This window comes from Ranitomeya variabilis, chromosome 2 (assembly GCF_051348905.1).
Source record: "Ranitomeya variabilis isolate aRanVar5 chromosome 2, aRanVar5.hap1, whole genome shotgun sequence".
In the NCBI taxonomy this organism is placed as follows: domain Eukaryota; kingdom Metazoa; phylum Chordata; class Amphibia; order Anura; family Dendrobatidae; genus Ranitomeya; species Ranitomeya variabilis.
The window spans coordinates 127,573,707-127,600,118 of record NC_135233.1 but is presented as its reverse complement, the minus strand read 5'-3'; the positions used below and the strand labels follow the sequence as shown (position 1 = coordinate 127,600,118).

The following is a 26,412-nucleotide window of genomic DNA, read 5'->3' as shown; positions in this document are numbered from 1 at the left end:
GCTTAACCCTTTCTCTGCACATACATCCTCCCTCTCTCTCTCTTTTCCAAGGGATGCCAGGGTACACTATGTCTCAACCTAAAGCATCCAAAAAGGCTAACAAAACACATACTGTTTTTTTGCATCATGTACCACTTGCAAGATTTCTTTGCCCCGAGGTCACAATACTGCATTCTGCACAGCCTGTGACCCGGTATCTGCCCAGGAGCCACCCACCACTGCTACCGACCCTAGCGAGCCTAGTCCCCCTGAGTGGGCTATTTCCCTGTCACGGTCTATGGCTTCTCTGGCCAAGGCAATAGACTCTCTCTGGGACCCCTCCTCAAGTCAGGGTGTCAGTTGCGAAAAACTCTTCCAACGGACAAGATTCATCATCCAGCAGGGGTCTTGCTTTATCAAAAAGTGCTCATGTTTCTAGAAAAAGGACACATGGCACGTCCCCCGAACCTTCTCGTGCTTCGGCCTCCGTATGTTCGGCTTCTCGCTCCCTCTCTCCAGGGGTTGGTAGCGAACATGATTCAGAATACGGATCTGATGCGTCCTCAGATCAGGACTCGCAGAATTATCAGGAGACAGTTGATTCCCTTATTGAGTCAGTTAACAAGGCTCTGAGGGTGGACAAGGAACCCGTATCTATCCCAGATCACGCCGTGTCTTGCCAACCACCCCGAGTTTAAGGACATCGTTGAGAGACATAGGGATCGACCGGATAAGCGCCTCACAGAGCAGAAGCCCATGGAGTCTAGATATCCCTTTGCTCCTGCTGTAAAAAAGGATTGGTTACAGTCCCCCCCCCCCCCCCAGTGGATCCTCCCGTATCGCAGCTTGCATCTAAACATCTAAAACTCTTTTATCCTTGTCCGATAGCTCAGCAGTCAAAAATCCTAGTGACCGCCAAATTGACAATCTTGCTTGGTCAGTCTTTGAGGCCTCTGGAGCTGTGCTCTTTCCATCCTTTGCTGCAACCTGGGTGGCTAAGGCTATGGTCTATTGGGCTGAGGCCTTGTCCGCATCCGTTCAGGAAACTAACCTCCCGCCTGAGGTGGCATGCCTCGCTAGCCAGATATCTCGGGCTGGGGATTTCGTTATGTCCTCTTCTTTAGATGCGGCGAACTGCGCTTCACAAGCAGCAGCAAACACCATCACCATTAGGAGGGCGCTATGGCTCAGAGACTGGTGTGCAAATTTTGCTTCCAAAAAGTCCTTAACCTCTCTGCCCTATCAAAGCGGTCACTTATTTGGAGAAAACTTGATCAACTAATCTCCGACGCTACTGGAGGGAACAGTAAGTTTCTTCCCCAGCAGAGGCCTGTTCGACCATTTCGGAACCAACAACAACAAGTTCGGACCCAGTATTTTCGTAACAACCCCAGCTGGTCCTCTACAACCGTCTCTTCGGGACCAGGGTGGGCCCCGCGTATGGATAGAGGTTCCCAGGTCTCATACAGACCAACCCATTCCTGGAAGAGCAGGCCTAGACAGCCTTGACCTAAGGGAGCCAGATCACACAGATCCCATGCACAATGACTCAGTGTGGTATCCGGGGGGCGCCAAAAAAGTAGGAGGTCGTCTGCTTTTGTTCCGTCAAGCCTGGCTCTCGGTTGTTCACGTCGAGTGGGTCAGAGGTCTGGTGTCCTCCGGATACAAAATAGATTTAGTCTCCTCCACAAATGCGGTTTTTCCTGTCTTCTCCTCCCAAGGCAAAGACAGCAGCATTCTTCCGAGCCATAAAAGCCCTCAGAAAGGACGGGGTCATTTTACCGGTTCTGCAAAACAAAAGGTCCAAGGGTTTTTACTCGAACCTATTTGTGTTCCCAAAAAAAGGATGGAACAGTGCCGCCCATACTGGACCTAAAACTGTTGAACAAGTTCATCAGAGTGTGACGGTTCGGAATGGAGTCGCTCCCTTCAGTCATCGCTTCAATGGAAAAAGGAGACTTCCTAGCGTCCATAGACATCCAGGACGCTTACCTTCACATCCCCCTCACCAAAGATTTCTACGATTCGCGGTTCAATTCGCTGCCTTGCCCTTCGGCCTCACCACCATCCCCAGAATCTTCACCAAGGTCATGGCGGCTTCCATGGCTATCCTTCACGCTCAGGGGGGGGGGGGTTGTAGTGCTACTGTATCTAGACGATCCTGATCAAGGGACCGTCTTTTCACACCTGCAAGAGTACGTGAGTATCACGATAGATACACTTTCTCGCCTGGGCTGGAAGATACACTTCAAAAAGTCCTCGCCAGTACCAGCTCAGCGAATTCCTTTCTTGGAAATGATTCTGGACACTTCCCGAGGGATGGTGATCCTTCCTCCGGAAAAAGTCTTAGCCTTACAGCGGGGAACACAGATGCTCTCCCGCTCTTTTCTCACTCTCTGCGTTTCAGTATGAGTACTTGGCAAGATGGTGGCAGCTGTAGAGGCGGTTCCATTCGCACAGCTACACCTCCGCCCCTTGTTAACATGCCCTTCCGGCGGCTTGGGACAGGAATCCGTTCTCTCTCGACCGTCGATTCCAGCTTTCTCCACGGGTCAAGCAGACTGTCACGATCCATTTCTGGATTTGTGGCAGATCTGGTTCCTCTCAGTTGGTCATCGGGGGTTAATGCAGTTTTTGCCAACCCAACCCCCACCCCCCACCCCCGTTGGCCGCTGGTGTTATTGCATTGCTGCTGGGTCGGCTGATGTTGGTAGTGACCACTCCCACCATCCTTTAAGTGGTCACCTGATGCATCAGCTGACTGTCAGTGTTAGTTCATACTGCAGCGACCAAGCTGGGAGAAGGAGCTTGCTGGGAACAGTTGTTCTACTGTTGAGTCCGGTGTATCTGGTGTTTCTTCCCGCTGTGCTTTGCAGCATTAAGCTGAGTGTTGTTCTCCTATACCTTGTCTGTCTTTCCTTACCCCTTGTTGTATTAGTGCAGCGGTGGGACCAGTGCTCTCACCTGCCAGTTACCTGTGTAGGGATAGGTGCAGGGCAAGTGAGGGACTAGGTATCCTGGTCGGCGACAGGGTGAAAGAACCCGTATAGGGACGGTAGCAAGATCAGGGCACATCTGCAGGCCAGTGCAGGAGGTGCCCATTCCCCCAGTCCCTACCGACAGGGCCCACTGATGTAATTGTGTCCCCGGTGTTCCCTTGTTTGTTGTGCTGTTTGTGACAAACCTACGGTTGGGTCGTTTCATACCGGGTCAGTCACATCGTGACACAGTCCCTCAGGTGGTGGACGCTGAAGTCTTCGCTGGAACAGGGGAAGTCCTTCCTTCCAGTACATTGGCTAGTGGTGACCACAGACGCCAGCCTTCTTGGCTGGGGGGGCAGTGTTCCACCATCACACGGCACAGGGACACTGATCTTCTCGAGATTCGAGTCTGCTGATAAACATTTTGGAGATACGGGCAATCAAGTTAGCCCTTCTGCGGTTTCATCAACTACTGGCAGGTCGACCCATCAGGATTCAGTCCGACAACGCCACAGCTGTGGCGTACATCAACCGTCAGGTGGGCACCCGCAGCAGGGCAGCCATGATCGAAGTAAGTCACATTCGCTGATGGGCTGAGAGGAAACACTCGGTGATCTCGGCAGTCCACATCCCGGGCGTAGAGAATTGGGCGGCAGACATTCTCAGTCACCAGGGTCTCGCCTCGGGAGAGTGGTCTCTGCATCCGGAGGGCTTTCAGCAGATCTGCTGTTTCTGGGGGACTCCGGATGTGGATCTGATGACCTTAAGGCTAAACACCAAAGTTCCCAAGTTCATAGCTTGGTCCCACGACCCAGTTGCCATCGGATCGGACGCATTGGTCCTTCCGTGGTATTCCCCCCACTCCCCTTACTTCCGATCAGAAGAAGATCAGAGCGGAGGGGGCACCAGTGATCCTGGTTGCGCTGGATTGGCCGCACTGGGCGTGGTATGCGGAACTAGTTCAACTCGTCGCCGACGTTCCCTGGCGACTGCCGGATCGCACAGATCTGCTGTCCCAGGGCCCTATTTACCATCAGAATTCCGAGGCCCTGTGTTTTTATCGGCATGGCCGTTGAATCCTGGGTTCTAGCTCAAGCAGGATTCTCTCGTCAAGTGATCTCCACCATGTTAAGTGCTAGGAAGCCCGCGTCTATGCGCATTTATCACCGCACCTGGAAGACCTTCTCATGGTGCAAAGACCGTGGACTCTCTCCTCTTGACTTTTCCATTCCTTCCATTTTGGAATTTCTACAGACCTGATTGGAGTCAGGTCTCGCTCTTAGCTCACTCAAAGGGCAGATTTCAGCCTTATTGGTTCTGTTCCAACTCAGGATTGCCAACAGATTACAGGTGAAGACCTTCATTCAGGGAGTCTCTCATGTGGTGCCTCCCTATAAGATGCCATTGGAACCATGGGATCTTAATTTGGTCCTCGGGGTTTTACAGGAGATCCCTTTTCGAAGGATGTATCACTAACTTTCCTGGAAAGTAGCTTTCCTAGTCGCGGTCACGCCAATCAGGCGTGTCTCGGAGTTGTCAGCCCTGTCCTGCCGAGCTCCGTTTCCATCAAGACAAGGTGGTTCTGAGAACGTCCCCGTCTTTTCTACTGAAAGTTCTCTTCTTTCCATCTCAACGAGGATATTGTTTTGCCCTCACTCTGTCCAGCACCAGTACATCGTATCGAGAAGGCTCTTCACACCCTGGATCCTAGTGAGAGCCCTGAAGAGATATGTCTCGTGGACGGCGTCTTTTCGCAAGACAGATTCCCTATTCGTGGTTCCGGAGGGGCATAGGAAGGGCCTAGCCACTTCAAAGGCCACAATAGCCAAGTGGATTCGCTCGGCTATTCAGGAGTCCTACCGTGTTAGGGGCAAACCTGTCCCAACGGGGATTAAGGCACATTCCACTCGGACAGTGGGTGACTCTCGGGCCATTCGGCACCAGGCGTCAGCAGAACAAGTCTGCAGAGCTGCGACCTGGTCCAGCTTGCATATTTTCACAAAACATTACAGTATTCATTCTCAGGCCTCTGCAGATGCGGCCCTCGGCAGACGGATTCTGCAGGCAGCAGTACCACATCTGTAACTCATTGGTACATGGGGTAATAACAGTTGATTGTTTACCACCCAGGGACTGCTTTAGGACGTCCCATGGTCCTGTGTCCCCCAATGAGGCGTAGGAGAAATAGGGATTTTTGTGTACTCATCGTAAAATCCTTTTCATTGAGGGACACAGCACCCACCCTGTTAGGCTGCTTTCACACACAGTTTTTTGCCGTCAGTCACAATCCGGCGAATTGTGAAAACAAAAAAACTGATTGCGACGGATGGTCTCACGTTTCATCCATTTTTTGAAAATTGTTTATCCGACGGCCGGAGAAAACGGACATAGTAACGTTTTTTGTCCGTCTAAAAAACGGACAGCGACGGATCCGTTGCCGTCCATCGTTTGCTATAGTGGAAGCCTTTGGCGCCGGATCCGTCAAATGATGGAATCCGGCAATGAAATCTGTTTGTTTTTTTTAAACTGAGCATGCGTCAATTATTTTTTTTATTTTTTATTTTAAGGATCCAATTAGCAGGATCAGCTAGTCGGATCTGGCGAAAAAATGGATCCGTCGCATCAGTTTTTCACAATCTGCGATGGATCCGTTGTTTTCAAAATTCAACAGATTGTGACTGATGGCAAAAAACTGATGTGTGAAATCAGCCTAAGTCTAATGATTTGTTTGTTTTCTTGGATTTGACATACAGCCCCTGGCAAAAATTATGGAATCACCGACCTTGAAGGATGTTCATTCAGTTGTTTAATTTTGTAGAAAAAAAGCAGATCACAGACATGGCACAAAACTAAAGTCATTTCAAATGGCAATTTTGTGGCTTTAAGAAACACTAAAAGAGATCAAGAACTAAAAATGTTGTAGTCAGTAATGGTTACTTTTTTAACCAAGCATAGGGGGAAAATTATGGAATCACTCAATTCTGAGGAAAAAATTATGGAATCATGAAAAACAAACAAACAAAAAAAAACACTCCAAAACATCACTAGTATTTTGTTGCACCACCTCTGGCCTTTATAACAGCTTGCAGTCTCTGAGGCATGGACTTAATGAGTGTCAAACAGTACTCTTCATCAATCTGGCTCCAACTTTCTCTGATTGCTGTTGCCAGATCAGCTTTGCACGTTGGAGCCTTCTCATGGACCATTTTCTTCAACTTCCACCAAAGATTTTCAATTGTATTGAGATCCGGACTATTTGCAGGCCATGACATTGACCTTATGTGTCTTTTTTCAAGGAGTGTTTTCACAGTTTTTGCTCTATGGCAGGATGCATTATCATCTTGAAAAATTATTTCATCCCCAAACATCCTTTCAATTGATGAGATTAGAAAAGTGTCCAAAAAATCAACATAAACTTGCGCATTTATTGAAGATGTAATGACAGCCATCTCCCCAGTGCCTTTACCTGACATGCCGCCCCATAACATCAATGACTGTGGAAATTTGCATGTTCTCTTCAGGCAGTCATCTTCATAAATCTCATTGGAACAGCACCAAACAAAAGTTCCAGAATCATCACCTTGCCCAATGCAGATTCGTAATTTATCACTGAATATGACTTTCATCCAGTCATCCACAGTCCACGATTGATTTTCCTTAGCCCACTGTAACCTTGGTTTTTTTCTGTTTAGGTGTTAATGATTGCTTTTGTTTAGCTTTTCTGTATGTAAATCCCATTTCCTTTAGGCGATTTCTTAAGGTACCGTCACATTAAGCGACGCTGCAGCGATATCGACAACGATGCCGATCGCTGCAGCGTCACTGTGTGGTCGCTGGAGAGCTGTCACACAGACAGCTCTCCAGCGACCAACGATGCCAAAGTCCCCGGGTAACCAGGGTAAACATCGGGTTACTAAGCGCAGGGCCGCGCTTAGTAACCCGATGTTTACCCTGGTTACCAGTGTAAATGTAAAAAAAAAAAAACACTACATACTTACATTGTCGTGTCTGTCGCATCCCTCGCCTTCAGCTTCCCTGAACTGTGTAAGCGCCGGCCCTAAAGCACAGCGGTGACGTCACCGCTGTGCTTTGCTTTACGGCCGGCACTGACACATTCAGTGCAGGAAGCTCTGAGCAGCAGCGCGGACGCCGGGGGACGTGACAGACATCAGAGGGTGAGTATGTAGTGTTTTTTTTTTTTTTTACTTTTACAATGGTAACCAGGGTAAATATCGGGTTACTAAGCGCGGCCCTGCGCTTAGTAACCCGATATTTACCCTGGTTACCATTGTAAAACATTGCTGGCATCGTTGCTTTTGCTGTCAAACACGACGATACACGCCGATCTGACGACCAAATAAAGTTTTGGACTTTCAGCAACGACCAGCGATATCACAGCGGGATCCAGATCGCTGCTGCGTGTCAAACACAACGATATCGCTATCCAGGACGCTGCAACATCACGGATCGTTGTCGTTCTCGTTGCAAAGTCGTTTAGTGTGAAGGTACCTTTACAGTTCGGTCACAGATGTTGACTCCAATTTCCACCATTCGTTCCTCATTTGTTTTGTTGTGTATTTCCTGTTTTTGAGACATATTGCTTTAAGTTTCCAGTCTTGACGCTTTGATGTCTTCCTTGGTCTACCAGTATGTTTGCCTTTAACAACCTTCCCATGTTGTTTGTATTTGGTCCAGATTTTAGACACAGCTGACTGAACAACCAACATCTTTTGCAACATTGTGTGATGATTTACCCTCCTTTAAGAGTTTGATAATCCTCTCCTTTGTTTCAATTGACATCTCTCCTGTTGGAGCCATGATTCATGTCAGTCCACTTGGTGCAACAGCTCTCCAAGGTGTGATCACTCCTTTTTAGATGCAGACTAACTAGCAGATCTAATTTGATGCAGGTGTTAGTTTTGGGAATGAAAATTTACAGGTTGATTCCATAATTTTTTCCTCAGAATTGAGTGATTCCATAATTTTTTCCCTATGCTTGGTTTAAAAAAAAGTAACATTACTGACTACCACATTTTTTGTTCTTGATTTCTTTTAGTGTTTCTTAAAGCCAGAAAGTCGCCATTTGAAATGACTTTAGTTTAGTGCCATGTCTGTTATCTGCTTTTTTTCTACAAAATTAAACAACTGAATGAACATCCTCCAAGGCCGGTGATTCCATAATTTTTGCCAGGGGTTGTAGTTTATTCTTGTTAATGGTTTAAAGTTCCTACTGCTTGGTTACCAAACTGGTTCACTTAGAGCCAGCAGGAGGGTGTATACTGCAGAGGAGGAGTTAGGCTAGTTTCACACTAGCGTTCGACAGGGCTGCAGACGAAAGCATTCTTCCTTCATGAAGCCCCGCCCACTGCCGCGCTTCTTCCTTCAGCTCCGCCTACGTCTGCATGCGTCTTGCATACCCTATCTTTAACATTTGGTACGCAGGCCATGCGGATGCCTCCGCACGCATCGTTTTGAAGCTACGCTGACTGCAGCAAAATGCAACATGTTGCTTTTGACGCAGGTCAGTGCAGCGTCAAGATGACGCATGTGGAGGCATCCGCATACATCCGCATGGCATGCGTACCCAATGTTAAAGATAGGGTGCACTGGACAAATGCAGACGTAGGCCGAGCTGAAGGAAGAGGCGCGGCAGTGGGCGGATGTTAGTGTGAAACTAGCTTGAAAAGGGCTTGTGCACGCGCTGCGGATTCCATTGCGGAATTTTCCGCAGCGGATTTGATAAATCCGCAGTGCAAAGCCGCTTCGGTTTTTACTGCGGATTTATCGCGGTTTCTATTGCGGTTTCCTCTGCGGGTTTTCACCTGCAGATTTCTATTGGAGCAGGTGTAAACCCGCATCGGAATCCGAACAAAGAATTGGCATGCTGCGGAATATAAACCGCTGCGTTTCCGCACGTTTTTTTCCGCATGTGCACTGCGGATTTCGTTTCCCATAGGTTTACATTGTACTGTAAACTCATGGGAAACCGCTGCGGACCCGCAGCTGCGGAAACACTGCGGTTCCGCAGCAAAATCCGCAGCGTGTGCACATACCCTAAATCTTTCTATATTCACTTAGTGTCCTTCTAGTGGCAGCAGCATTAAGGCCCCGTCTCACACAGCGACGCTGCAGCGATACAGACAACGATGCTGATCGCTGCAGCGTCGCTGTGTGGTCGCTGGGGAGCTGTCACACAGACAGCTCTCTCCAGCGACCAACGATCAGGGGAACGACCTCGGCATCGTTGAAACTGTCTTCAACGATGCCGAAGTCCCCCTGCAGCACCCGGGTAACCAGGGTAAACATCGGGTTACTAAGCGCAGGGCCGCGCTTAGTAACCCGATGTTTACCCTGGTTACCAAAAAAAACAAACAGTACATACTCGCCTTTCGGTGTCCCTTGCCGTCTGCTTCCTGCTCTGACTGAGCCGCCGTACAGTGAGAGCAGAGCGCAGCGGTGACGTCACTGCTGTGCTCTCACTTTACGGCGGCTCAGTCAGAGCAGGAAGCAGACGCCAAGGGACCTGACGGGCAACAGATGGTGAGTATGTACTGTTTGTTTTTTTTTACATTTACGCTGGTAACCAGGGTAAACATCGGGTTACTAAGCGCGGCCCTGCGCTTAGTAACCCGATGTTTACCCTGGTTACCAGTGAAGACATCGGTGGATCGGTGTCACACACACCGATTCAGCGATGTCAGCGGGACCTCAACGACCAAAAAAAGGTCCAGGCCATTCCGGCCTGATCGCTGGTACGTGTCACACATAGCGAGATCGCTACTGAGGTCGCTGTTGCGTCACAAAACTTGTGACTCAGCAGCGATCTCGCTAGCGATCTCGCTATGTGAGACGGGGCCTTTACACCCATGGTCCTGTGTCCTCCAATGATTGGCTCCGAGAAAAGGATTTTATGGTGAGTACACAAAAATCCCTATATTTTTCTACTTTAAGTGGTAAAAAAATCACACATTTGTAGAAAAAAAATATATACCGGTATGTTAGGTTTGTGCCACTATTTTCTGAGATCAATAACTGTTTTATTTGTCCGTAGATTGAGCTATGTCAGGGCTTGTTTTTTTTGCATGGAGGGGGCTGATTTTTCTGTGGATACCATTTTGGAGTAGATACGTTGTAATAGTTTAATATTGCATTTTTGCAGCACTGCAGGGAACAAAAAAACTTTAATTCCATGGAAAGCCATCGGCACCCTGCAATTGCTTCTGTGGGGGGCATGAGTGCCCAGAACAGACACAGTATTGGCTCCCAGAAAGAATCACATGGTTTAAATCCGTAATTGACAGCAGCATTTAATGGATGCCTGGTTATTTAATGGATTAACAGAAGCGATCTGCCCTAGTTAGATGTACAGTGCCTTGCGAAAGTATTCGGCTCAACCTTTTCCCACATATCATGCTTCAAACATAAAGATACCAAATGTTTATTTTTGCCGAAGAATCAACAACAAGTGGAACACAATTGTGAAGTTGAACGAAATTTATTGGTTATTTTAAATTTTTGTGGAAAATCAAAAACTGAAAAGTGGAGCGTGCAATATTATTCGGCCCCTTTAACTTAATAATATGTTGCGCCACTTTTTGCTGCGATTACAGCTGCAAGTCGCTTGGGGTATGTCTCTATCAGTTTTTTACATCGAGAGCCTGAAATTCTTGCCCATTCTTCCCTGGCAAACAGTTCAAGCTCAGTGAGGTTTGATGGAGATTGTTTGTGAACAGCAGTTTTCAGTTCTTTCCACAGATTCTCGATTGGATTGAGGTCTGAACTTCGACTTGGCCATTCTAACACCTGGATACGTTTATTTGTGAACCATTCCATTGTAGATTTTGCTTTATGTTTGGGATCATTGTCTTGTTGGAAGACATATCTCCGTCCCAGTCTCAGGTCTTTTGCAGACTCCAACATGTTTTCTTCAAGAATGGTACTGTATTTGGCTCCATCCATCTTCCAATCCATTTTAACCGTCTTCCCTGTCCCTGCTGAAGAAAAGCAGGCCCAAACCATGATGCTGCCACCACCATGTTTGACAGTGGGGATGGTGTTTTCAGGGTGATGAGCTGTGTTGCCTTTAAGCCAAACATATTGTTTGGCATTGTTACCAAAAAGTTCGATTTTGGTTTCGTCTGACCAGAGCACCTTCTTCCACATGTTTGGTGTGTCTCCCATGTGGCTTGTTGCAAACTTTAAATGACACTTTTTATGGATATCTTTGAAAAATGGCTTTCTTCTTGCCACGCTTCCATAAAGGCCAGATTTGTGCAGTGTACGACTGATTGTTGTCCTATGGACAGGCTGTCCCACCTCAGCTGTAGATCTCTGCAGTTCATCCAGAGTGATCATGGGCCTCTTGGCTGCATCTCTGATCAGTCTTCTCCTTGTTTGAGATGAACGTTTAGAGGGACGGCCGGGTCTTGGTAGATGTGCAGTGGTATGCTACTCCTTCCATTTCAATATGAACACAGTGCTCCTTGGGATGTTTAAAGTTTTGGAAATTATTTTGTATCCAAATCCGGCTTTAAACTTCTCCACAACAGTATCACGGACCTGCCTGTTGTGTTCCTTGGTCTTCATGATGCTCTCTGTGCTTCAAACAGAACCCTGAGACTATCACAGAGCAGGTGCATTTATACGGAGACTTGAATACACACAGGTGGATTATATTTATCATCATTAGGCATTTAGGACAACATTGGATCATTCAGAGATCCACAATGAACTTCTGGAGTGAGTTTGCTGCACTGAAAGTAAAGGCCGAATAATATTGCACGCCCCACTTTTCAGTTTTTGAATTTCCACAAAAATTTAAAATAACCAATAATTTTCGTTTAACTTAACAATTGTGTTCCACTTGTTGTTTCTTCACCAAAAATTTACATTTGGTATCTTTATGTTTGAAGCATGATATGTGGGAAAAGGTTGAAAAGTTCCAGGGGGCTGAATACTGTCGTAAGGCACTGTAGATGTCGGCATTTTAGGAGCAGACTTGGCTCCTGATCTCGTTTTTATTGTTCACCAAGCATCTGTAAATGAAATTGCAAGAAAAAGCGATCAAAACTTTGTATCTGAAGTAGACCATGTTCACGCATTGTGTTTGGTCAGTATTTTACATCAGTATTTGTTAGCTAAAACCAGGAGTGGGTGACAAATACAGAAGTGGTGATGTGTTTCTATTATACTTTTCCTCTAATTGTCCCACTCCTGGTTTTGTCTTAAAAATACTGATGTAAAATACTGATCACATACTGAACGTGACCTAAAAAAGTATCGATGAAAATGTCAGCTACCACTAGTCAGCTACTACTAGTCAGTTACCAAAATAGTAACTGCGTTTTGGGGGGGAGGCACCCCCCCAAAACGCAGTTACTATTTTGGTATCTATGCGAGCTTACGAACATAGAAAATAATCTTGCCCAATGAACACCGTGAAAGAAAAAAAGGGTTGGAATTGAGAGATCTTCTTATTACCATTTCACTGCACTTCGAAATTTTTTTTCCTTTTTCCACTACATTGTATAACAAAATGAATGGTGGAAACATAAAAAAATCATGGCTTTTGCAAATAAGGGAGGAAAAAAGCGGAAGCACAAAAACTAAAAATCGCCTGGGAGTGAAGGGGTGATCTCTAAGCTGGAGGTGGAAAATAGAAAATGACTAGGTATGGGCAGTGCTATGTGTATGCCGTCTCCTAGAATATTTCCCTGCAGAGCAAAGTTTTAATTGATGCAGATCAGTACAGAAGCTGTAACGGACTTTTGCATGTTTCTTTGGTTTGTGAACAGTTTACTATAAATCCAATGAATGGGCCGGCGTACAGGGAGTCCGGGAGCGAGATGCTGTAACATGGGAAACCAAGAAGAAATGGTAAGTTATATATTTGCTATACCTTGTACAGTATACAGATTTGTGTAGATCTACCGTATTTTTCTGACCATAAGACGCACTTTTTTCCTCCAAATTTGGGAGGAAAGTGTGGATGCGTCTTATGGTAAAGATGTAACGTGGGGAGGGGGCAGCAGCGAGTGTGATTGCACTGGGAGGCAGGAGGCAGAAAAGTGTCCCTGCTGGGCTTCAGGAATCAGCCCTGGGGAAACCACATGGTCCCAATCATTAAAGTGCAGTGAATATTCATTAGCTGCTTCCCCGCCCACCTGTCAGCTGAGCAGTGAGCTGGGAGCAGCAAATGAATACTCCTTCACTGAAACAGGGACACACACGGTTTCCCCAGCGCTGGATTTCTGCAGCAGCTGGGAAGATCTGTGTGTCTGGTGGAGGAGGCAGCAGCAGGGGCCAGAGGGGAGACACAAAATCGCGGCATACCTGCCTGTCGGGGCTGTGCTGAGTGCTCCAGCACAAGGACCTGTGTGATGTCAGGAGTGGGTGGGCTGGAGCATCACAAGGCAGCACAGAGCCCTCCCTCTTCTGATATCATCACAGGTCCTGCAGACACCACACTACAATCTGCTGGCTTCCTCCTGTGCTGTGGAGAGGCAACAAGAGGGAGCGCTCTGTGGTGTCATGGATGGGATGCTCCAGCATTTTATCTCACCACAGCTGGCTGGCTGCCACAATTAAAAGGTTAGTTACTACAACACACAATAAAGCACTCTGCCACTTCTGTGGTGAACTGTAACTCCCAGCATGCCATAGGATCTGCAGGACATGCTGGTAGTTATAGTTCTCCCAATGGGATCTCAAAGCAGCACTCCAGTGTTATTTTTTAGTGCTGGAGTGGTGCTTTGAATTTAAGCCCTGTGCCCCCATTTTTATACTCACCCTCCAGCGTCTTCATATAGTACTTTACAGACGGCACACTGGTCCCGCAGCAACATCTTCTACCCGCAGCTTCCAATATAATAACATACTATTATATATAATAACACCACATATAATAGTATGTTTATGTTATTAAATATTTTACCACCTTTTTTGCTTCAAATATTTTTTCCCCTATTTTCCACCTCTAAAACCTGGGTGCGTCTTATAGTCCGAAAAATACGGTATATCTTTATTTTACAAAGCTTGTGCCATTGTAAAATTGACACAAACACAGGGGGAACATACAAACTCTTCATATCTGTCCAAAGACCACACCTGCGAACACCGGACTCCAGGAAGGCAATATACTCGCATTCATGGCCACCATGCAATCTGTACGTGGAATTTTTAGTAGATAATATCTATTTTATCAGTATGACAAACTGGAACACTGGGCACCTGTTGGTTGGCGCCTGTTCACACTAGTTTGGATGTGCTGGTCTTGTTCTCTTTGTATGTGAGTGTATAAACTGGTGTGTGTGTGTGTGTGTGTATCATTGTGTTTATAGATGTGTGTGTATATGAGTGTATACACTGGTGTGTGAATATCATTGTCTGTGTATATGAGTGTGTTTTCTATGTGAATGTGTGTTTCTATGTGTGTGTGTGTGGATTTATGGTAGCATGTAATGAGTAGTTGCACATGTAATATGTGTAAGCACCAGCCCTTAACAACCACCGAATACGTCTTGTGACGGAGATTATTAAGGGACCTCAATCCTTAGCGTTGCTTTCTCACGGCGCCGAGGATTGAGTGTAACGTGTCCCCAGTGGGCGAAAATCCCTCGGTGACAGCTATATATGACAACTGACACCCTGCAGCAAACCCTTAAACCTTGCTGTCAATTGCGACAGCAACATCGAAGTGGTTAAAACACCTCCTTTAACACCATAGTTCCTCCGCAATCTTAATCGTGATCATTGCCATGGTACCACGAGGTCATCCGATGGTGGCTTGTTAGACCCAGCTATAAGCCAGTTCTAACAGGCTGAATCAGTACAGAATTGACAGGTCTCAGGCATTGCAGTACATAAGTCCTGCAGTGTATGAGACCGACTATCAAAGCAAAAAATATTAATATCCCACAACGGAACTAAGTGAAAAAGTAAAAAGAAGTTAAATAAGATGGGAAAAAAAAAAGTAAAAAAAAATCTGCACAAAAATCACAAAAAGCTGTTTCACCACTAATAATGCAGCGTTTGTGTTAAAATGAATATAAACAAAAAAAGTACCCATAATTAGTATCTACACGTCCGGAACGATCCGATCTATGAAAAATGATGTTATATATTCCATTCATGAAAAAGTTAATAAAAAACATGCCAAAAATGTCACTTTTTCATTATACTGTCACAAAAACTGGAATAAAAAGTAATCAAAACGTCATATGTAAAAGAAAAAAAATGAAAACCCCAAATTGTCTTGCAAAAAACAAGCCCTAATATGGCTCATTCAGCAAAAAAACAAAAAAAAGTTACAGCTGTCAGAATATGGCAATGGAAAAACAAATTAATTTTTATAAAATATTGTTTTTATTTTTGAAAAGTAGCAAAGCATAAAATATATATATATAGATAGATAGATAGATTTTATATCTCTCTGGCTTTACTGTAATTGCACTGAACTGAAGAATAGAGTCATCTAATCACTTTTACCGCACGGTGAACCGCACAAAAAAATAAATCTAAAAACAACGACAGCAATTCAGCTGGTCTTTATTCATTGTGAGTCTGAAAAGTCTGGATAAAAAGTGATAAAAAAATGTAACGTAGTGGATAACATTTTCCAGTTCACCACCTGACAGCACCATTGGAGGATGTCCTTCTTACCCTCAGTGGGACAGGAACAACAAGCAGTTAAAAGGACCCTCCTCACTCCACCAACCAGTGTTTTTCCTGTCCCACTGTGGATAGGAACGGCAAGATTTCCCTCCGAAGGTGCTGTGCAGATGGTGGGGATCGGGGGGCCCAGCCTTTCCCTTCCCCGCTGCAAGTATCTGCGGCTGATACCTGCTATGGGGGGTCCCTCAGCCTCCCCAGTGTAGCGCTGCTCCTGGGGTCGGGTCCGCTTCCTCCGTACAGAAGGCTCTCGGTCCGGGTGCTCGTCGGCTGGGGGATGAGTGCGGCGCCACTTCCAGTGCAGCGGCGATTCCGGCATGCGGCCGCTCCCATCAGTGGAGGCCGCCTCCATCAGCGGCGGCTGCCTCCAGGTACAGCGGCCGCGTCACTACCGGCCACAACGGCCTCGTCACTTCCGATCGCGGCGAGTGCCGGTGAGAGGGACGCTAGCGGCAGCGCCGGCCTCAGGAGAGGCCTTTCAGCACATTCAGCCACGAGGACGCGGTAAGGAGGGCAGGATCAACCAGGTAAAACATATATAAGCAATCTATGGGGGTCTGTATACCGCCCGCCATCCTGATAAGGTGCACCCTGGCTAAGGTATCAGTACAATGGAGGAAGCAGCCAGACCTGAGGGGCCAGATCAGCCACAGGGGCACGTGAGTGGGCTAAATCAAAGCCATACCACAAGGCTTCTTATCCTTTCAAAAAGAAAAGAAAAAAAGTAGTTTGCACTCACCAAGCCCGTTGCTGTAAAAGTCTTCTTATCCTTTCCCCTACTCCCCTACATACTAGGATCTCTATGTGTTTTAGGCTGAGCCTCCCGTCCCTGCGCCTATAGTAAATGCCCTATTTGTGCAGCTAAATTCCCGGAAAATTGGCGAAAGCCACTATGCAAGTCGTGCACATCCAAAATTGTTGGAGAAGAACAGACTTCTTTGTTAAGTAATATGAGAACAATGATACGTCAGGAAGTTCAGACATCCATCTCGAGCCTGAATCTTCCCCACACCAGCCAGACGGAACCGCAAACATCGCGGAAAAGACCAAGAGACTCTAGTCCTTCGGAGGAAGAGGATTCAGTTGAATCGGACCAAGAAGGAAGAGAGGAACCATTAGGAAGAGGAAAGAGGTATCTCTTCTCAGCGGCAGATACGGATGAACTCCTATATGCTGTACGTAGCACTATGCAGTTACAGGATAAGCCTGAGGAGACCTCAATCCAGGATGAAATGTTTGGCGGTTTACATGCTCAAGTCACAAAAGTGTTTCCAGTAAACAATCATATCCGTTCCATGATTTTGGAGGAGTGGCAGGAAGCAGAAAAGAAACTAGTAGTTCCTAGAGACTTCAGACTCTATTTACCCTATAATCCAGAGGATATTAAGGTGTGGGATGAAGTTCCCAAGATAGATGTGCCATTAGCAAAGGTGGCAAAGAAGACGTCAATTCCATTTGAAGACTCTTCTGCTTTAAAAGATCCAATAGATCGCAAGGCAGGAGGACTGCTCAAGAGAACTTGTGAATCCTCGGCGGCAATAATACGGGCCAATATAGCGGCAACTTCGGTAGCCCGGTCCATGAATTTGTGGATAGACGATTTGGAGGAGCATCTCAAAGCTAAGACTTCTAGAGATGTTATTCTCAAATCCCTTCCACTACTAAAACTCGCAACAGGCTTTATGGCTGACACTTCAGCTGAATCTGTACGCTTCGCCGCCAGAAGCGAGTCTTTGTCCAACACGGCCAGAAGAGCTATCTGGCTCAAGACTTGGTCAGGGGATATCCAGTCAAAAAATAAACTGGGTGGAATCCCATTCTCAGGGAGTAAAGTATTTGGGCCTATTCTAGATGACATTTTAGAAAAAGCCTCAGATAAAAAGAAAGGGTTCCCTGAGGAAAACACAAAAAAGTTCCAACCCTTTCGTAGATCCCGACCTGGTCAGAGGACAGACTACAAAGGGAAAGGGAAATCAGGGAGGTGGTCTTATCCCAAGGGTGGAAAAGGTAGACAATCCATCTTCCCAAGTACAGGTGCAGGAAAGCCAAACAAATGACATCAAGGTGGGAGGTCACTTACAGAAATTTCTAGGGGGTTGGCAGAAAATATCCCCAAATCCTTGGATTCTGCAGGTAATTGCTGAGGGGTACAAACTAGAGTTCTGCAACCGTCCCCCAGAAAGATTTGTAGTAACCGGACCCTGTCCGCTCTCAGACTCATCTATGTGGACAAACATCCAGGAGTTGTTAGAGTTAGAGGCAATCATCCCGGTACACATCTGAGAAAGAGGCAAGGGTCATTATTCTCACTTGTTTTCAATAAAAAAAAACCTGAACGATCATAAATTTAAAACCCTTAAACAAGTGGGTCCGGTACAAAAGATTCAGGATGGAATCCATAAGGTCCACAACGCCTTTCATAGACAAAGACATGGTGATATGCACCTTAGATCTAAGCAATGCATACTACTATGTCCCAATACACGCTTCCTACCAAAAGTTTCTGAGATTTGCCCTAATGAACAAAGGAGTAATGTATCACTTCCAGTTCAGATGTCTCCCCTTCGGGCTTGCCTCTGCGCCCAGAATATTCACCAAACTAATATCGGAAGTAGTAGCCTATCTAAGGAACCAGAATATTGCCATAGTGCCATATCTGGACGACTTTCTGATAATGGCGAAGTCGGAGAAACTTCTCAAGATAGACTGCAGCTTCACACTCTCCATTCTACAGGACCTGGGATGGATTGTGAATTGGAAAAAATCATGCCTGGTCCCAAATTCCAGAATGAAATTTTTGGGTGTCATATTAGACTCAATGCCAGAACATCGTTTTTACCAGAAGACAAGTAGAGGAATGGCTAGCACATGACTGGAATTGGGTTGTAAGGTGCTAGTGAACGGGAAACTTGATCCCATCAACGCTTACATGTGTTGTACTTACCAGAAGACAGACAGAAGGCCTTGATCAGGCACATACACCAATTCAGACAGAGTACCCCCCTCCATAAGCGAGGCAATGAGGATTCTGGGCTTAATGATGGCATGCATATCCTGTGTGAAATGGAGCCAATTCCACTCTCGAGACAGAACTCCGTGGACAAGAAGATGATGGTTTCTCCATCAGGAAAGAAATCCCTAACCTGGTGGACCACACCGAAGAACCTAAAAGAGGGAGTTCCATGGGTCCTCATCCCTGTGTCACTGTTACCACAGACGCCAGTCAATTCGGATGGGGCGGACATGTAGAAAGAACATATTACCAGGGAGAATGGAGTCCTCAGATTGCTGCAAGGTCGTCAAATTTCAGGGAACTATATGCGATCTGGAAGGTGTTATATCAGGCCCAGTCACAGGTCAGAGACAGACACGTAAGGATACTGTCCGACAATGTGACAGCAGTAGCATTTCTAAGACACCAAGGAGGTCCGAAACATCCACCGCTGCAACACCTAGCAGACCAGATCTTCAGATGGGCGGAGAAATCGGTCAGATCCATCTTGGCAGTTCACCTGGAAGGCGCCAAAAATCAGGTAGCGGACTTCTTGAGCAGAACGCCTGTACATCCCGGAGAATGGGAACTGAACCCAGAAATAGTCAGCAGTCTGTGCCAGCAGTGGGGAACACCTCAGATAGATCTTTTTGCCACCAGGTCAAATACGAAGACAAGAGCATTTTTCTCTCTCAATCCTCTAGATGGAGCCACAGGAGTAGACGCCTTATCTCAGCATTGGGGAGAAGGTCTCCTGTACGCATTTCCGCCTCTTCCTCTGATACCGAAGACACTGAGGAAGATACGGGACGAGAGAGCAACCGTAATCCTGGTAGTTCCTTTTTGGCCAAAAAGGAGCTGGTTCTCTCTACTATCCAGAATGGCAACAGAGAAACCAATCTTACTACCGAACAGACAAGACCTTCTGCTACAGGGGCCGGTGTTCCACAAAGATCCAGACTCTCTACATCTATCTGCTTGGATCCTGAACGGCGAACTCTAACATCCAGAGGCCTGTCAGAGGATGTTATTACCACACTCCAGGCGAGCAGAAAGCCGGTGACCTCAGCTATCTATAACAAAATCTGGAAGCGTTATTGTTCCTTCCTAGGAGAGGTTCCTGTAGATACTTCAAAACCTGACATTCCCAGAATCCTCAATTTCTTGCAGCTCGGGTTTGAGAAGGGCCTCCGGCCTAGTACTCTAAAGGTACAGATTGCAGTTGTTAGTGTCTTTTTTGATATGTCAATAGCCTCCCATCCTTGGATAGCAAGATTTTCCAGGGCCACACAGAGAATAAGACCACTTGTAAGAAAATCAACTCCTCCTTGGGACCTAAACCTGGTCCTTAAGTGTAAAACCCCGTACTTATTATCAGAAGATATGGGCATAGCCAATCTCTCTTTTAAAACAGCCTTCCTGATTGCCATCATGTCAGCTAAAAGATTGGTAGAGATGCAGGCTCTATCCACTCAGGATCCATATCTTCAGGTCTTTGATGACAAAATAGTCTTAAGACTTAACCCAGCCTTCCTCCCCAAGGTAGTGTCCTCAACAAATATAAATCAGGAGATAATCCTTCCCTCATTCTGCCAACACCCTAGAAAGACGAAGGAAGGGGTCTACCATAACCTTGACGTTGGGGAGAATGTTCTAAAATACCTTGGGGCGACGGAAGGTTGGAGACGAGACACTAACTTGTTCATACAGTACGGGGGCCCAAATAGAGGTTGTAAGGCAGCAAAATCAACCATTGCTAGGTGGATTAAAACCATGATAAGCCTAGCGTATACAGACCTAGGGAAAGATCCCCCGGACATTCTTAGAGCCCACTCAACTCGAGCTATCTTTACATCATGGGCAGAGAAAGGGGGAGCCTCAGCAGACCAGATCTGTAGGGCGGCGACTTGGACCAGCCTTTCTACCTTTGCCAGACACTATAAATTAGATGTCTCATCAGATCAGTTAGCTTTTGATAGAAAAGTATTACATGCAGTAGTCCCACCCTAGTTTACCATCCTTTGGTATTCCTCCAATGGTGCTGTCAGGTGGTGAACTGGAAAACTGTAATTAAACCTACCGGTAATTGTATTTCCAGGAATCCATCCTGACAGCACTACTAGTTCCCTCCCACTGCAAAATTGTATTATAGACTAATGTGATGTAACATTGGTGTATGATTGTTAATAAACTCTTTTTTGCATCCATCCAGATGTGGTACTTAGAAAATCACTGGTGGGTGGAGTGGGGAGGGTCCTTTTAACTGCTTGTTGTTCCTGTCCCACTGAGGGTAAGAAGGACGTCCTCCAATGGTGCTGTCAGGATGGATTCCTGAAAATACAATTACCGGTAGGTCTAATTACCGTTTTTTGACCGCTTTTTATTCATATTTTTCAGAGTCACTATGGTACTAAAAAAATCTTCAAGTAGTGCGACAAATAAGCCCTTATACAGCTCGATTCACCAAAAAAATAAAAAAGTTTCAGCTCTCAGAATATGGTAACAAAAATTATAATTTTTATTAAAAAAAAAAAGTATTTTCACTATAATCGCACTGATCCGAAGAATAAATCCGCCTTATCACTTATACCGCACAGTGAACTGCGCCAAAATAAAAAGAACTACTCTTGTACTGCTGTCTATTTGTTCATTTTACCTCCCATTTATCCTCCGCTCTCCGCTTATCTCTTACGTTGGGGTTTCCATGTCAATTCCCCCAAACAACGATTCAGACAAAACCTCCAATGGAACTACTCACTTATGATGCAGATGGAGTCACTTTGGACTGGTCTCTGTTCCAGCGGTGTCCCATTATTTTAGGCGTCTTTTTAGAGCACAAGTGTGGGCGATCACAGATCTGTGCACGTCTAGAAAGATGGAGATCATGAGAGCAGACACCAAATGGAGTACGAAGTGCCTCCATCTGCCTCATGATGGTTGGTTCTGTTGGGGGCTTTTGCCTGAATCGCATTTTTGTATGATTTACACGGAAAGCGTAGAACATAAGAATGTGATCCCCGCATTATTCTGGAAGCGATTGAAAAATATTAGGTACCCCAAAATGTTACCAATAAAAACCCAAATTTATCCTGCACAAAACCAGCCCCACTCACATCTGTTATCAAGCATCATGGTCACTTTAACCCCTTCCTGACATTCGCCATACATATACGGTGCAAGTCGGGAGCAGGTGCATTGAGCGGTCTCACAGGCTGAGCCAGCATTATAGTGCAGCCTTATAGTGCAGGCTCGGTCCAGTTGTAGATGTTGTCCAGTCTTATTCTAAAGATCTGTAGTCACTCTGTGTCTTTAGACTTCTGAATCCTCACAGCGAGCTTCACATGCTGTGAGGATTTTCTGGTGTTGACGGTAAGAGTGGGCGGTCATGTGACCATAAGTATGAGATTTCTATACTTCCAGCCACATTCCATCTAGACGTGTATTGAGCGAGGCACGTCTTGTCTGAATATGGTCAGAAATTTAGAAATCAAATATTTGTGGTCACATGACAGCCCTCTCTTACTGTCAACACCAGAGAATCCTCATACGTGATAAAATGATTCAGCAGTCGCAGACACATACAGAGACTACAGAGATTTAGCAAAAACACTGAACAACCCCTTTAACAATGTGTGCCCATCAGCCATCCTGCGTCGTGCTCGCGGGGCTGTAATAATTTGCTATGACAGCGTGGAGTCTGTTGAAGACCCCCATGCCTGCCATAACAGAGTTCTGCTGAAACTCAGCTGCTTCTGGGCTTCAAGGATGACTTCTCCTCTATCCAGCAGTACTGAGGTATTGCAGTACGTAGCACAAGCGATCAGACAAACACAGGTTTTAGTCACCTAAGCGGGCTAATAAATACAGTAAAAAAAAAAAATAGTAAAGTACAAAAAACAAGTTTAAAAAAATGAAAAAAATTAAAATCATTTCCCCATTAAAGAAAAGATATTAAAAAAATGGAAAAATATCCACATCTGTGATAACGCCACATCCATGAAAGTCCAATCTGCCAATGTAACAACTTAAAGCCCCTCTCCAGCATTTCTTTTTTAGTGCAGAGCTGGAGTAGAGCCACTGATCTCAATTCCCTGCCTCTAGTCTACGGTCACACGTTCAGTATATGGTCAGTATTTTACCTCAGTATGTGTAAGCCAAAACCAGGAGTGTGTTGATAGATACAGAAGTGGTGACGTGTTTCTATTATACTTTTCCCCTAATTGTTTCACTCCTAGTTTTGGCTTATAGATTCTGAGTTAAAAAATCTCACCAAATTCAGAACATGGCCTTATACTTACCAGCTGCTGCTATCATCTGTTCCCAGCACCACTCCAGTCAGTCTCCAGCATTTTGTGACCTGCCGGATCCCTGCAGTGTTTGATGACCGATCCGGAGCTTACAACTCAATGTAAGTCTATGACAGGCAGACCGAGGCCAGAACGAGACTCTCATAGCCTCACATTGAGCCCTTGTGACTGTCACCTCAGACTTACTGTCAGTCAGAAGGTGTGGTCACAAGGTAGTGGACAGGAGCGGCAGCGGGAAAAGCTGAAGATGGCGGCTGGTAAGTATAAGTGGAGCGCCCCCACACCGCCGCAGGGCCGAGGGGTACCCGGAGCCGGGCCTCTGGGATCTCAGTCCTGGGGTTGTCACGGTGGCTAGACCCGGTCCGTGGCCCTGTCTGTCAGTGGGGGACGTCCGGTGCAATAAGTGGTGTTGTAACGGTGCAGTTGTGGGGTGCAGGTCGCGATAAATAACAAGGACACCAGGTTGCAGTCTCTTTACCTCTTTACTGAAGATCTCTGAGTCCTCAATCCAGAATACGGCTCACCAGGCTGCGCAAGTCCGGCCGGTCCAATGGCACTTCCAGAGTTCTCTTCACAGGAGGAAATCTGTGCCTTCCCTCTAGCGCTATGTGTTGTAGTCCTTCCCTGCTGTGCTTACGGAAAGTACCCCACAACTGTTGTGTCTGTTTCTGATGTTCCCTCACAACTCGACTAGATGATGTTCTGCTAATCCTCCGTCCCTCCCTGAGGTTCGGGTAGGAACGGCACCCGTTTGACGGGTAGGCCTGGAGTTCTTCCGGGACCCTAGAGACGCCCCTCTCCCACAATTGCCTCCCAAGACTTCATAGGTGATTTGAGTTAGACAGCCCGCCTGAGACTGACTGTCCTGCCGCTATTTGGAGTATTGCTTGAAGCTGAATGTTATTCTACTCCCTCGGCGTTCCGGCCACCGGTAGTGCGCCTCAGTAGGATGTTGCTTCGGTCTTACAGCACGACTCCTACTGGTATTTCTCCTTTGCGTGATCCCGTTTCTCACTCAGCAAATCTATCTCTCTTCTAATCCTTTCCTGAGCACCGCCGCTACCCGGAGCAGGCACGGTCCCGTTACGTTCGTTCTCGTTGCCAAGCCTCTGTCAGGATCCCACCCCTGACAGAGACCCTACTGTATCTTCCCCTACAACACCCTCTGCCACAAGGTGTTGCCTGGTTCCAACCCAGTCAGCTTTCTGATCTAACTTCCTGCCTGACCCCCAGTTTACCCACTATGGTGGGGAGTGGCCTAATGAATAGCACCCTTAGCTCCCCCCGGAGGCCCGGCTGTGAAATGTATTGGTGTCTGTGATACCTGATCAGATGAACTCCTTCAGTGCCATCGGACGCACCATAGCTCCCCATAGTGGCGGAGCCACAGTACTGCAACGACCAGGACTCTGGGGCGCTGCATTCCCCCCTGGTTAAACACAGTACTCCGGGACTGGGAAGAAAACAACAATACAAGTTTAGCAAAAAGACATACAATTTTTGTTGAGTGCAAATAACAATACGTATACTTGAACAAGCTTCCCTTTATGGGAGGTGAGGACACTTGAACGTTACAAAACATGGTTAAACATTAAACATTATAAATTACAGGCTATAAATAACTCCTGTTACCCAACCGGGTATTCTACTAAGTGCAAAAATTGCTGAACAGTACTTTAACATTGCCTTTAAGGACATACACTGTATCCACCAAAGACCTTCCTATAATCACATTATAAGGTAAGTTAACTTTTCATTCTCCTTCTTTGAATCTGCAGGACCGCCTGTCCTATCGGCACCAGACCTACTGCCTCTCCTTTCTGTTACAGGACCGCCCCGTTCGGCCAGGGCCTACTGCCTTTTCAACTTCTATACCCAGTATAGATCATAACATTACTTTCAGTTTTAGCAGCACTGAGCCATCTACGTATAGCTCCTAGGAGGACTCACTACCTAACCCCTACGGGTTCACTTTCTGTCCTCTGTAACACATTATTAACTCTTTCTTTACAATAACTGACTTACTATGGAGGACTCAGGGTTTACCTTCTATCCCCAGTTTCTTATCAACATTATCACCTATCCCCTTATAACATCAATCCTCATTACTACTTTCTTTCTGGAAACATCATCTGCATTTCTTTACATTTAACCAATCAAATACATATAACTTTTACATGTAAGAATTATCATCACTTTCGCTCATCAAGACATTATTGCTATCCATCAATCTTAAAGCAATACGGTTCTTCAAATATACACGTGGATGTCCCCTTTAAGCAGGGACCAAGTCTTTAGGAGGTAGCATTGGTTCTCTAGCTACCAGTCCATACTCAGCAAAGGCTCCGGTGTGGTATCTTCGCAAAGAGTCTCTTTCTAAGTAAAACCAGTAGGAAGCGCCTTTAATAAGGTGCAAACTATTTACAAGGAAAAGTTTGTATCATGCACGGTCCATGATTACTGCAGTTCTTAAGACTTGTGCAAAAACTTTAGAAAAAATAAACAAAACAACAAGGATCCCGGGTCAACAAAGGGATCCATGAGGAATTAACCCTGGACGGGTTTAGCAGCAAACAGTCAACAAACAGTTAAACGGAGAACTATTCACATTTTCTTAAAGCAGTCATGCTTACTCAGTTTCAGAATCCCCCACGAGGCGCCACCTGGCGGGTGAACCCCTGCAGTCCAGGTTCCAGGTCCACTCCCGCTGCCAGGTACACCCCATGGGTTCGGGTCTGTTGCACAACCAGGTCGTGTGCGGTAATAAAGGTCTGTGTCCCCACTTCTCTCTGTGCTGGCACAGCAGGAACACCGGTCACTAGAGGAAACGCCCCTTTGGTCACTACAGCGGTGGTGGTGGTGGCAAGACTGCAGGTCATGGTCTCCACTAGCGTACAGGTAGGGGTGACCAGGGTGGTCACAGGTCGGTCACACGGTGGCACTTTGGCTACAGGGGCCAGCTTCTCCCTGCGCACGTTCAAAGCAAACCAACCCTTCTCCCCGAAATGCCTGGTGTAGATGACGCTGTCCCCCGGGTAGAGGTCTCGATCAGGGTGACCCTCTCTGAGGTGCGACTCCACATCCCGGCGGTTGACAAAAACCTCCGCATACAGCCCCGGCTCTTTAATGAAGCCCCAGCCTCCTCGGAGCTTAAAGGTGGTGACGATGCCCTGCCTGCGCGGGGCCTGGGGAGCGGTGGGGTCCTTGCGGGCCCGGTCTTTCACGGCCAGGTCCTTCTGATGGCAAGCCTCCAGCCCGGCCTGGTACGCCTCGTCCTTCTCCCTCCACCGCTGCTGTAGCTGGGCCTGATATTCTCCCCAGCTTAGGGCCTGCACCCTCTCTCCCTCCTGGGTCTCCACCCCAGGGAACCCCATAAGATCGGACCCGGGGTTCACCCAGCGGCACACCGTGCGCTCCGCGTGGATCTCACACAGCAGGGGAGTAGGGGTGATTGGGGCTCGCATACGGTGTTCCATGCCCGTGG

General features: G+C 46.6%; 1 protein-coding gene across 1 annotated transcript in view; it reads left to right on the top strand.

Annotated features, from left to right (window-relative positions):
* The window catches only part of CEBPZOS (CEBPZ opposite strand), a 91,190-nt gene that overhangs the window by 19,735 nt on the left and 45,043 nt on the right, over nucleotides 1-26,412 (top strand). The window contains exon 4 of the mRNA XM_077283000.1: nucleotides 12,755-12,836. Within this exon, the coding sequence (XP_077139115.1) occupies nucleotides 12,755-12,836 (82 nt within the window). The remainder of the gene's footprint in view (nucleotides 1-12,754; nucleotides 12,837-26,412) is intronic.